The sequence below is a fragment of the Xenopus tropicalis genome, chromosome 3, assembly GCF_000004195.4.
Source record: "Xenopus tropicalis strain Nigerian chromosome 3, UCB_Xtro_10.0, whole genome shotgun sequence".
NCBI lineage: Eukaryota > Metazoa > Chordata > Amphibia > Anura > Pipidae > Xenopus > Xenopus tropicalis.
In genome coordinates, this window is record NC_030679.2 from 28,226,554 (window position 1) to 28,240,976 (window position 14,423).

The following is a 14,423-nucleotide window of genomic DNA, read 5'->3' on the forward strand; positions in this document are numbered from 1 at the left end:
CTTAGGCATAGAGGTGGGGCAGAGAGTTACTTTCACTTTCAATTCAGGACTTCTTAGATGTTGCTGCACTCCTCTCTTTGCCCCTCCCTCCTCACCATGTAATTTTGTAACCAGTGCATGGATATGGACATCAGGTCCCCCCATACTGGCACAGAAGCAAGATTTTGGCAGGATGCAATGCCTGCTTTGATAACAGTGTCCACAAAATGGCGCATACCTGCTTGCTGCAATTGTGAATTCCAAAGCTGATGAAAATAAGATTTAAATAATTTATGTAGTATAAGTAAAGTTTATTTTGCTTGACAAACACAATAGAAAACAATTTAGAATTATTTCTTAAGGTGACAGGTCCCCTTTAAGTCTACTACAAATTTAATAAAACATTAATTAAACCCAATAGGATTGTTTTGCATCCAATAAGGATTATTTATATCTTAGTTGGGATCAAATACAAGGTACTGTTTTATTATTACAGAGAAAAAATAAATCAATTTTAAAAACCTGAATTATTTGATTAAAATGGAGTCTATGGGAGACAGGCTTTTAATTCAAAGCTTTCTGGATAAAGGGTTTCCGGATAACTGATTCCATATCTGTATATTAATCAATAATTAACTTAAAAAACAAATACCAGTACAACATCCAATACACTACAATAGCATTTAGTTTAGCCATAGTTCAATCAAAAGTACTGTAGTCCTAAATTCCATTTTAGAATGAGTAATTATGTCCTACCTTAATCATGCAAACAGAAGGTGAATTTTCTTTTGGAGAGCTATTTCCATTAGCGGAATCTTCTGTATCAATTAGAGTGTCAGTTGGGACATTTTCAACTGGCTTTAAATAGGCGAGTTCGTTCTGACTTGAATCAATAGCCACACAAAGTTCATATGGAAATGGGAGAGGTAAGGTTCCATCGCTAGCCTGAGAGGGGCATGTTAGTGTAAAGTGGGGATAGAACCGTTTACCAGCATTGGCAAAAGTGGTTGAAATATTTGACCTTCTGGTTTTAAAAACGATCATTGTCATGACTGTTAAAACAAATAAAAAAGATATCACAGCAATAGATATAATCAGATAAAATGAAACATTAGACTGCATGTCTGATTCTACGGGATGATTTGTTATTTCGGGAAGAATTTGTTGGAAACTCTCAGCCATGACAAGATTTAAAGTAACTGTTGCTGAGAGAGAGGGGCCTCCATTATCTTTTACCAACACAACAATTTGTTGCCTTATGTTATCTGTATCATCAAAATCCCGTATTACTCTTATTTCACCGGTGTGTTGTCCAATGGAAAAATAAGGAGAATCAGGAACTTGCAGCAAGTGGTAGGAGAGCCATGCATTGTGACCAGAATCTGCATCTACTGCCACTATTTTTGTTACAAGGTAATCTTTTCCTGAAAAGCGAGGAATAAATTCAAATAATGCTGTAGAATCTGTGTCCGGCGAGGGGTATAGGATCCTTGGAGCATTATCATTCTGGTCAATAATACAAATCTTTACAGTGATGTTTTGGCTTAAGGGAGGAGATCCAGAGTCCTTAGCCATAACTTGAAATTGAAATTCTCTTAACTGCTCATAATCAAGTGAACGTTGTGCATATAGAACTCCAGTCATGGAGTTTATAGAAATATAGGATAGCATTGAGACCTCATCTTCCTTGTTACTGAGGACTGAATAAGCAATTTTCCCATTATCATTGAGATCTGAATCAGAAGCATGAATGTTGTATATTGAGGTTCCTGGTGAGTTATTTTCTGCAACGTATATGATGTAATTTGCTTTCTCAAAAACTGGAGCATTATCATTTACATCTGATATGATTAACCGTATGGTTTTATTGATGGACAACTGAGGCAATCCTTTATCTGAAGCCGTAATGGTGATATTGTACTCTGCATTGGTTTCCCTGTCCATGTTGGCTTTAGTTATAAGTTTATAGTAATTGTTTGATGTTGATGTAAATTGGAAGGGTACATTTTGATCAATGCAACCAGAGACCTGACCATTTTCTCCAGAATCCAAATCATGAACTTTTACTAGAGCTATTACTGTACCAGGTGGAGAATCTTCTGATATGGTAGATGTAAGAGATGTGATGATTATTTCTGGTACATTATCATTAACATCAATAATCTGTATCAACACTTTACAATGACCAGTCAGACCTCCTCCATCTTTTGCTTCCACTTTCATCTGATAGCTCTCTGTTACTTCATAGTCCAGGTCACCTATTATTTTAATAATACCTTTTATAGGATCAATAGTAAAGATTTCACGTGCATTGGCAGGAATTTGGCTAAATGAGTAGGTTATTTGTGCATTGGAGCCTTCATCCTTATCCACAGCATTAAGATGAAGGACAACAAAATCCTTTGGTGCATTTTCCTCTAAACTTAATTGGTACACTTTTTGACTAAATTCAGGGTAATTGTCATTTACATCTTGGATGAAAACTTTTACAAGGGCTGTGCCAGTTTTTAACGGGGTTCCACCATCAAACGCAGTTAAAATTAACTCATAGAACATTTTTTCTTCTCGATCAAGTGGCTTTTCCAACACCAGCTCTGGATATTGGATTCCATCCGCACTTGTTTCTTGTCTCAAGGTGAAATAGTCATTCTCATTTAGATTATAGCTTTGCACAGAATTGGTTCCTAGATCTAGATCTTGTGCCTGGTCAAGAGTGAAATGGGTTCCTGGTACAGCAGATTCGCTAAACCATATATCAAAGGTATCCTTAGAAAAACTTGGTGGAACATCATTTATATCTTCTATTTCAACTTCAATTGTATACAGATTCAATGGATTTTCAATCACAGCTTCAAGATTTATAGAGCAAATCTGCCTTCCACCACATAATGCTTCTCTGTCTATCCTCTCTGACACTTGTAAATTCCCATTTTCAAAATTAACATCAAAGTATTGATTTCTTGAATGGGAAACAATGTGAAAATGTCTCTGTGTTAATTCTTTAATATTTAAGCCAAGGTCTGTTGCTATGTTGCCTACTACAAACCCTCTTTTTTGTTCCTCAGCTATGGAGTATTGAAGCTGACCAGAGACAGATTTCCAAGTAAAACAAATACAGAGAATGAATACTTGCCATGTTAGTGTTGCTTGCCTGCCTCCATTTAGGATCGTCTCACACATTGTTAGCTGAAAAATCTTCTTTAAATATAGTATAGCTACAGAGCATGGACAAAGATTTTGTTGCTTTCAGTGAATCAGAGTGGTAATGCTTCAGCTATTCTTCCTTATATTTGCTGTGTTCATATATAAAACAACAGTGGAACACTGAACACAGCATTGCATTTTCTTGGTCAACAGCGGCACACAGAGTCCTAAATGGTGAACTGCAGACACATACTAAAAAAAGCTAAATTTAAAATACCTATGGGTGACATTTGAAATGTTTTTAAAGATATTTTTATTATAAAGTTTTTGGAATAAAAAAATATATAAGAATACAAACCTCAATCATTTTTATTCAAGACAATTATACAAGCTCTAAAGATTAATTCAAATAACAAAAAAAACATGTTTGATTATTTGGAAAAAATACATAAAAAGTCAAATCCAATCTTTTGTCAAGAGCACTTAAGTAAGGGTTTCATTTGTGAAAGAAATATGTTTCCAAGCCTGCCTCCTCTGTCTAAGGTCTAAGAGTGTTTACACACAAACACTCTACATGAATGGAAAAAGGCAGAGTTTGTCAGGATCAGTTGTGTGTATTTCGCTATAATACAAAAAATATATCACATAAAAAAGTGACATCTTCTGGAGGGAGGGGGGTTACAGGTGATTACCTGGAGTTATCAACAAGAGATAGGATATGGGATAGATTGCCTTGGTCCTGCACTCTATATCTCTATACTCTTCTTAGTACAGGTTTAAGACCCAATATCCAGAATACTTGGGACCAAGAGCATTCCATATAAGGGGTCTTTCCGTAATTTGGATCTCCGTACCTTAAGTCTACTAAAAAAATCAATAAGACATTAATTAAACCCAATAGGATTGTTTTGCATCCAGTAAGGATTACTTATATCCTTGTTGAGATCAAATACAAAGTACTGTTTTGATATTACAGAGAAAAAGGGAATGTTTTAAAAATTGTAATTATTTGATTAAAATGAAGTCTATGGGAGATGGGCTTTCTGTAATTTGGAGCTTTCTGGATAACTGGTTTCCGGATAATGGATCCCATCAAGCTCCTAAATTTAGATGAAATGTTTGCATTTTGACACAATAGAACTTATTTCCCATGTGTCAAAAATAGCAACCATTGCAATTAAAAAATCTGTTCTTCAGCTCACACCTGAAGAAATACTGTCATTTCCTTTCCATGAATGGATGAGGAACATTCTTTTTTCAAAATAATAGAATTTACATTGACTAGTGATGAGCGAATTTTTTCACCACGCATCGATTCACAGCGAATTTCCACATTGCGTCATCGTTGAATTGTTTCGCGAAGCTTCCATTAAAATTTGTCACGTGGAAAATGATTTTGTCACGCGTCAAATTGGGCGCAGTCGCGTCAAAAAAGACGCCGTTTCGTCAAATTGTGTGCTGTCGCATCAAATTGGGTATGGTCGTGGCAAAAAACAGCGCGGTCCCATTGAACTGGGTGCAGTCGCTTAAAAAAAAAAAAAAAATAGCGCGACAAATGCATTTCCCGAATTTTTCACCATTTTGCAAATTTTATTCACTCATCACTAACATTGACCCATTTTTAAGGGGCAGTTAATTACTTTATTGTTTTCTATTTCACACAATTTCAATGGCAAATTAATACTATCATTGTTTTCTATCTCATCCAGTTTTATGGGATGTTTATCCCATCATTGTTCTCACACATTGTTTTAAGGGGAAATCAATCCCATGTTTTTTTATTTCACACACTTTCAAGGGGGAGTTAATTATATCAGTGTTTTCTATTTCCCTCAGTTTTAAGCAAAACTAAAACACATCATTGTTTTAAAAGAATAAGCCGCAATGCTCCTAAAATGGCTGATGGAGCATTCCTGTTTTGGAAAAATAAAGAGGATTCATGGAAACAAACATCCATTTCAACTCAATTTTTTTGAGTTTTACCAATACTTTCAGCTCAAAAAATTAAAGATTTTTGAAAGTAAACTAGATCTTTTCGTACAGCAAACAAGCCAAGGCACACATACATACTAGTTCACATCAGCCAATGAAAGAACAGAGTTCTGTCTTTAGCTTCCACACTTCTTCCTGTAATCTGAGGGACCACAGTCCATCACTAAATGGTGGATCAATGGAAAGGATGTAAAAGAGTAATATATATTGATATACATATATTCCAGTTTGGTGAGATTCTTTAATAGGTCACTTAACATAATATAGATATCTGTAGGTTAAATATTCATTCTGGGGGTATAGTTTTCCTTTAATAAACAAGGAAGTAACTCAAGTACAAGAAACAAAGCAAAAACACTAAGAGAATAAAAAGACAGAAGAACAAGTGCATCTGTTCCTAGGCAAATGAATAACTTTAATTCATTCACAAATAGTTACTCGTTGTATTACTGTACATAGGCTTAGCTCAATATATTTTGAATGAACTTTTTATATATTGTTAAGAGCACAAATAACCCATAAATATAATTGATATTAATTTAATGTAAAAGCATTAGAATGTTATAGGAGTTTTGCTAACTTCACTCCTTAGTACCTACATTCGACCTGCACCAAACCCTAACCCGCCCACCTGCTCCCGACCCGAACCCTATCCGGCTTCCACCCTTTATTTATAGATCTGTGGGCACGCATTTACAGTATAAATGCAGAAGCTGGAAGAAGCAGGTGGGCAGTGTTGGGTCATGGGCGGAAAGAGTGAGTGGAAGCGCTCAACCCAAACCTGCCCACAACCTGCGAGTGAGGTCAGCCTAAACCTAATATGAGTGTATTCATATTGAGCATGATTGAGCATGATGGACTATTTGTTACACAAATAAGAAACAAAAAAGTTTTGCTTGTCCAGTAATATATACAGTACCCCGATTTTTATCAGTGCCACCACATATATTAATTTCATACTGTAAAACTGTGATTTAGCCAGTCATATTTTTTTCAGTAGTTAATCATTTTAATTATTGCACAAGTAAAGAATTATTCAATATATTACTTAGCTGCATATGTGTATAACACACTAGAAAAAAGATCTACCTGAAACTATCTGGTTAAAAACACTTTCTTACAAAAATCCCAGAAGCTTATACTAAACAAATTTTGTAGCATAAACAGTAAACAATATATCACATGTCTGTGCAAAACATCTATGACCAAGCATGGCACTGGTTTTAGATTACTTACTAATTATAAAAAATATTACCAGTAAGATTGGTGCTTTCACCAAAAATAATAGTATGTGGTGTGTACAAATATTTATTAAATGTCTGGATTTCTGCAAAAGGAATAAAAGACAGGAAAGGGCAGCTGCATGTTCAGTGGTCAAATCATAAACAATGGATGAAATTAGGGCCTCTTGTTCCTCTTGTTACACCCCTGTAACATTACCAATGAATATAAATATATATTTTAATAGAGTAATGAAACCCAACTTGAAAGCATAAGTCCACCACAAAACCACTTTTCTATAAAAGGCCCTGCTTCTCCATAAGGACCAGAAAAGTCAGGTTAAACCACCAGCCATCTAAAGCCCCAATATGGGTTTTAAAATATTTTGACTATTATTTAAGGACTGTTTCTAGAACATTATGATTTTTTAAGAGCTAATAATATGCAATGTCTTATTTTAAACTGGCAACTGCAATTTAATGTACATAGTTAATTGCTAGTAGAAAACAGCAACTTTACATGAGGTTCAGCCCCTCCAAATGATCCAAAGTATAAATATATACATTTATATAACCTGTTTATCCATCTTCCAAGCCCCAACTGGTCTACTGCTAAACAATTAAGCAACTTACCTGTGCAATGCTGGCAGAATCATTTGCAGTATTGGAATCACCAGTATCAATGAGATTATCTGTTGGAACATTCTGGACTGGTTTAAGATATGCAACCTCATTCTGCCTTGAGTCCAGAGTTACACAAACATCATATGTGTACGGAAAAGGTAAAGTTCCATCACTAAAAACAGAAGGGCATCGAAGAGCAAATTGAGGATACAAGTCTCTGCTTAGAGGATGCAGAGCAGTTGGAGAACTTTGTTTTCTGCACTTTGAAATGACAGCAAGTATAACTGTAAAAATAAATAAAATGGAAATTAAAGCTATAGAGATGACAAGATAGAATGTTGCATTCGACTGAGATTCAATATCACTGGGTTGATGTATGATCTCTGGAAGAACTTGCTGAAAGTTATCAGCCAAGACAAGATGTAAAGTAACTGTAGAAGACAGCATGGGATAGCCATTGTCTTTCACCATAATTACAATTCTTTGTCTTAATGTATCAGTCTCTTGCAAGTCTCTTGCTATCCTGATTTCACCTGTGTTTTGACTTATAATTAGTAAAGAAGGGTCAGGAACTTGAAGCAAGTGATAAGAGAGCCAGGCATTGTGTCCAGAATCAGCATCAACAGCAACTACTTTAGTCACTAAATATCCTTTCGTTGCAAATAGAGGTATAAATTCAATTACTGCAGTAGCTTCTGAGTCTTGTGAAGGATAGAGAATCATTGGCGCATTATCATTCTGATCAGTAATACATATTTTAATTGTAACATTAGAACTTCGAGAAGGCGATCCAGAGTCTTTAGCCATTACTTGGATATTGAATTCCCGTAACTTTTCATAGTCAAATGAGCGCTGTGCATATAAAACTCCATTTACTGTGTTAATGGAAACATATGATGATACTGGTATCTCTCCAGTGTTATCAGTAAGGATCATGTAAACTATTTTTTCATTCTCATTTATATCTAGATCTGTAGCATGGACTCTAAAAAATGAATTTCCTGAGGGATTATTTTCTTGGATATAGGCAACATAATCCATTTTATCAAATACAGGGGCATTGTCATTCACATCAGTTAAAGTAAACCGAATGGTTTTGCTGTTGGTTAGTTGAGGGGATCCTTTATCTTCTGCCTTTATTGTGATGTTATACTCAGATGTTTTCTCTCTGTCCAAGTCCGTTGAGGTTACAAGTTTATAGTAATTACCACTTGATGATATTAAGTGAAAAGGCAAAGATTCAGAGATTTGTCCAACAACCTCTCCATTTTCCTCAGAATCCAAGTCATTTAAATTAACTAGTGCTATGACTGTACCAACTGGGGAGTCTTCTGGAATTGTATCTGAGAAAGATGTAATTAATATATCAGGGGCATTATCATTTATATCACTAACATGTATTAATAACTTGCAATAAGACACCAGGCCACCACCATCTTTAGCTTCAACTGTCATCTCATAGTTTGTTGCCATTTCATAGTCAACTTCTCCAATAATTTGAACAGAACCATTCAAAGGATTAATTGAAAATATCTTATGAGCATTTTCTGAAATGTCAATAAATGAATATGTTATTTTGGCATAAGAACCTTCATCTGCATCAGTTGCATGCAGATTAACAACTAAGAATCCAATAGGAGCATTTTCATTTACAGTTACTCTATAGGTGTCTTTGTTGAACAAGGGATGGTGATCATTAACATCAGTTATGGCAATCTTAATTAAAGAAGTTCCAGTTTTAGAAGGTGTCCCTCCATCAAAAGCAGATAATATTAGAACAGATGAATTCTTTTTCTCACGATCCAAAGGTTTCTCCAAAACAAGCTCAGGATATTTCCTTCCATCTGTATTAACTTTTTCCAGCAATCCAAAATGATCATTTGCACTGAGCTTATAACTCTGGATAGAATTATTACCAAGATCTGGGTCTTTTGCAATTCCTAAAGCAAAATGTGCTCCTGGCACAGCTGATTCACTAATATCAATATCAAAAACACCCATTGAAAAGCTAGGTGAATTATCATTAACATCTTGAATTTCCACATTGATTGTGCAAAAGTATAAAGGGCTTTCCATAACTGCTTCAATATTTAGAAAACAATTTTGCTGCATTCCACATAAATCTTCTCTGTCTATTCTATCTGCAACATACAAGTCTCCATTCTCTAAATGAACATTTAAATACTGTTTTTTGGATCGAGAAACAATATGGAATTTACGCGAGGACAGTTCTTCAGCAGTAATGCCCAGATCCTTTGCAATGTTCCCTATTACATATCCCAGGCTCTGTTCTTCATGTATTGAGTACTGGAGCTGACAAAAAACAGACTCACAAAGGAATAGAAAAAAACAAAATAATACTTGCCATCTTATTGTCCTTTTAGGGTTGCCACACTTGATCTTCTTCCCCATTTTTTCTTCCAAATCCAATATATACAAGTTAAAAGGAACCCAGTTTAAATTATTTCTTATAATGCCAGTTTAAATGTATAATATTGCAATGGTTCCTGCTGCCTTGTACCTTGTGACTGTTGAAAGCTATGGTACTGTACATCTCCATACTAAACAGAAAACTTATTCTTCTTCTTGGTCAACAGTGGCACTCAGAGTCTAAAGTGCGTAACTGCAGCTTTGCAGCTTGCTTATCATTTTTATATAACATAATGCTTATTAAAAGAATTGCAAAGATGTCACTTTTATTATGGGTGGTATTAAAATCATAATAATTCCATATGTTAGTATAAAAATGGTATTTATTCTGTATTCAACAGATTCATATTTGCTAGCACTACTTATTAGGAGAAAATGAGTATACAGGAAAACAAATGTAAGCATACCTTGTTAACTTTTTACCTACAGTTAACATAACATAAATAGTATGCAAAGCAAAATAAAAAAATGCAATTTTTATTAAATGCTCATTGCTAATAGTGGTCAGTGGGTTAACAAACTGTTTACGCAATAATGCAACACATTAATATTATTAGTTGGCAATTTATATTTTGTAATGTCCCAGCCTTTTACTCCAGTTAGAGGTTAGTATAATTTATTGGTTTGTACAAAATTAAAAAATAGTACAGTAGAAACCCGAATTTACGTCCCCGGATTTTACGTTTTCCCGCATGTTACACCGGTTTTTTTGTGGTCCCGCCAATTTTAATGCATTCCTATGGGCTCTATTCCCGGATTTTACATATCAATTTCCCGCATTTTACACTGTTTTTATCATGCCTCTCCCTAGCAAATTGCTTAGTTTTAAGGTGAAAATACAGCTTTCTTTAGGAATCAAAGTTTCCCCCATGTCTTGCGATCACAGGCGCCATCTTAGGAAGGTCAGCGTCACCACAATCGCCTCATATTTCATACTGCGCATGCAAAATACCGCGAGAGTTGCACAAGTATGGGGAATGGCTGTAAAAGGTGCGGATTCTTGTTAGTGATGGGCGAAATGTTTCGCCAGGCATGGATTCGCGGCGAATTTCCGCGTTTCGCCATTGGCGGATTGTTTCGCAAAACAGATGAAAAAATTCGCCGCGGAAAAATTTGCCGCACGTCCAAAAATTGTCGCCGGCGTAAAAAAAGAATTGCCGCGGGCGTCAAAAGAATAGCCGCACGACAAAATAATAGCCACGCGACGAAATAATAGCCGCGGGAGACGAAATAATAGCCGCGTGCGACGAAACAATAGCCGCGCGACAAAATAATAGCCGCGGGCGACGAAACAATAGCCGCGAGACAAAATAATAGCCGCAGGCGATGAAACAATAGCCGCGCGACGAAATAATAGCCGCGTGCGACGAAACAATAGCCGCGCGCCAAAATAATAGCCGCACGCCAAAATAATAGCCGCGGGCGACGAAACAATAGCCGCGCGACAAAATAATAGCTGCAGGCGACGAAACAATAGCCGTGCGACAAAATAATAGCCGCGGGCGACAAATTTTTTTTGTCGCACGACATTTTCGCCGTTTCGCGAATTTTTCGCCGTTTCGCGGATCTTTTTAAAAAATTTTCGGCGAAGCGAAACGGAACAGATTCGCTCATCACTAATTCTTGTTAAAAGAGTAAAGATTTTTGTTTTAGATGGAACAATACAGTGCTGTACAGTATTCTTTTCCACATCTTATTAACTTATAGTGATATTCAAACTTTTAGCAAACACATGCATTAAATGCAAAATGTTTTACAGTTTCAGTACTTCTGCTAAAACCTGTGAAATAACTCAGTAAAGGAACTGTGTTGCAAATAAAAAATTATTCCTGTACTTATTTCCTAAATCGTTGACATTTGTGTGTCCTTAACACATTTCCTCGATTTTACATCTTTTTTCCATGGTCCCCTGAAAAATGTAAAATGGGGGTTCTACTGTATCATATACTCTATGTTAGATGCAGTTGCTGGGTTTTTTTATTTTTAAATTAATCAAATTTTTGGGGATTTAAAGAAATAAAAATGAAATATTTAGCTCAGACCTTCAGTGAAGAATATACAGTATGAATTCAAATCAAGTTTTAAGATTCGAACATGCAGCCTCACATGATTTTTGTATATTACATATATTACCATTTGTGTTATTAGTGATGGCCAGTGGTACCTCTAGCTATGGGAACCATAAGCCAAGTATGTGGGTAGGAAGCATTATGTGTTAAAAGTAGAGTACACAAGGAGGTAATGGAAGTATGGAAGGAGAGAAAATGGGGCTATAAGAGCAGAAAAGAATAACGGGGAGAGCAATAAAACAGGGTCAATGAATAGGAATGTCTAAATCCCCTGAACGAGCTTTAGACCCATGTTCTACTGATCACTAGCTTGGCAAGGCCTGCTTTAGCCAAGATAAGGTTACACAACCAAAGGAAAACCGCACACAGAAACAAAAGGGAGGTCTGCTGTAATATATTCAAACCTCCAAGAATTATGTTTTTTGTAGTTATATATTATTACAATGGTTCTAAAAGGGGATGCTCACCTTCAAACAGTTGTCCGAATTTGAACAGCCCTTCAGAAAAAACATTTTTGTAAATCATCATTATTTAAAATCTTTCGTTTTTAAGCTATACACCAGGATTAGCACTCCCATGATATAACCAATCAGATTAAGGCAATGCAAATAAAGCAGGAGTGATAAAGCATGCACAGTAACCAGTTCAGTATTAACTTCCTGTTTGGGCAGAATGCAAGTTGATGTCAACGATCCCTTTCAAAGAGTAGAGAGCAGAGAAGAGAGACATTTAGCAGCTCTGATCCTGGTCTGTAGCTTCAAAACTAAACATTTTAAATAATAATGATGAAAATATTTTTTTCTGACATGGGCTCTTCAAATTTAGACTATTGGCTGATAGTGAAAATCCCCATTAATTGTATATACTGTTGTATATACTGTTGTATTGTACTGATATGTATCACTCCTGTATCATCCTAGTTACCTTACAGTGCATTTATACATACAGCATTAGTAAGTATTCACATCACATGGCTCACTCAGCACAGACAGTGATAAATTGGATAACAAGTCACAGTCACATTTATTTTAATGGTTGATCATTTATTTACATGGAGATGGCGAATCATGTCAAAAGGCTAGATAAAGTTCATTCCACCTGGACAGTGGCATACGTATACAGCAAGTAGACATATACAGTGTACAGAATGCTCATTCACAGTAGCTTTGCTCTATCTACTTGTGGCTACAACAAAAAGAAAGCAAATCTCTGCATCTACCCTACACAATTTGAAGGTATCGCAGCATGGGCGTCCACAGAAGGGGGCAAGAGGGGGCACTTGCCCCCCCCTGGAAAAGTAGCAAAAAAAACAAAAACCTTACTCCGTTTCTGCACTTTCCCCTCAAGCCCGTTTTTGCTGTGCTCCGATTGGATCTTTCTTCTTGTGGATTCACCAATCAGAGCACAGCTTCCTTGACAGACAGTAAAATTGACCAATCAGAGCACAGATGCACACAGGGATCGGGAGATTTTGCAAACTGGAAACAGAAATAAAGACTGAAAAGATGAATCTGCAGCTGTAACTTTACCTGAGAACCAACTCTCAACTTTTGCTGCAGTTTTCATCCCACAGGTACTATACACAGGTACTATACAGTTCTAAAGAATCACTAGCTGACATTAAATTGTTTAATTTATAATCTATCCCCTACCCTAACACATGGAGGGTAAGTTAACTCTTTCCCTCTGAAAAAGCTCATTGTGTGTTTATATATGTGTTGTTGTTTTTTGCACTTACTATTTTTTTTTTTTTTTTGTCATTGTTTTGTTCATTTATAGTAAGTTACAGTGGGGCCAATGTTGTGTATCAGTGCCAGTGTTATAGTGCCAGGGCCTGAATATCTGCCATCAGTACCCACTGCTTCTCATGGCATATAATGTGCTGGGTTTGTAACTACGGACTGTGTCTCACTGTATATAATGGGGAGTCAGTACCCACTGCCTTTCTTGCTATAAAACTAACATAAACACATCTAAAGGGGTGGTTCACTTTTAAGTTAACCTTTAGTATGTTATAAAATGGCCTATTCCTAGCAACTTTGCAATTGGTCTTCCTAATTAATTTTTTTGAATAATTTGCCTTTCTCTTCTGCCTCTATACAGATTTCAAATGGGGGCCAAAAAATATTGCTCTGCGAGGCTACAATTTTATTATTATTATAATTTTGTATTACTTATTTTTCCAAGTAGGCCCCTTAACTATTCATATTCCCATCTCTTGTTTAAATCACTACCTGGTTGCTAGGGTAAATAAGACCCTAGCAACCAGATAGCTGCTGAAATACCAAATGGAGAGCTGCTGAACAAAAAGCTAAATAACTGAAAAACCATTAAAAATAAAAGTGAATTCGAATGCGAACTACCCCTTTAAGCTAACTGATCCCAAACACAAATGTTTGCAGATCCCCTAACAGAAGTGCGCGTATGAATACTTTTACTACTAATACTAAACATTTTAGGGTAAAAAAAAAAAGCACCCCCACCCACACTTTTGTACAGTATCCCTGGGAGTCAGTGGGAACGGCAAGAGGTAGTTGGGAGGTTAACTTTTTACGTCAGCAGTGAATCCACTAAGTGTCACATTAGCTATAGGTCAGTCTGTGTATGGGCCATATTTAGCCTCCCCTAGTATCATCCTGCAAAAAAAAAAAAAATATATATATATTTATCTGTTGCAGGATGATGCTAGCTTACTTGCCCCCCCTTGGAAAATTTTCTGCGGACGCCCATGTATCGCAGGGTTATAAAGTTTCTGACACATCATCAATGACGTCAGTGGCATTGTACCTGAATCTTCAAGGCTCAGACGCATACTAGAATAATAAGTTGGGCTCATTCACACCAATGGACATTACTAATTCATAGATAATAATTTTGCTGGCCCCACTTCCTCTGGTATCCTGAGTAGCCTTGCCTACTGTACCTATGATCCTGTTTGCCCCCCCATTACCTTGTCTGTGCTAGT

General features: G+C 36.2%; 1 protein-coding gene across 3 annotated transcripts in view; it reads right to left on the minus strand.

Annotated features, from left to right (window-relative positions):
• The window catches only part of pcdhga11 (protocadherin gamma subfamily A, 11), a 264,554-nt gene that overhangs the window by 221,503 nt on the left and 28,628 nt on the right, over positions 1-14,423 (minus strand). Inside the window, exon 1 of one of the 3 annotated variants that reach the window (XM_031898042.1) lies at positions 736-3,181. The exons of the other annotated variants lie outside the window; for them this stretch is intronic. Coding sequence (XP_031753902.1) covers positions 736-3,159 — 2,424 coding nt within the window. The 5' untranslated portion in view covers positions 3,160-3,181. Of the gene's footprint in view, positions 1-735; positions 3,182-14,423 lie in introns of those variants that run through there. 3 annotated transcript variants of the gene reach the window in all.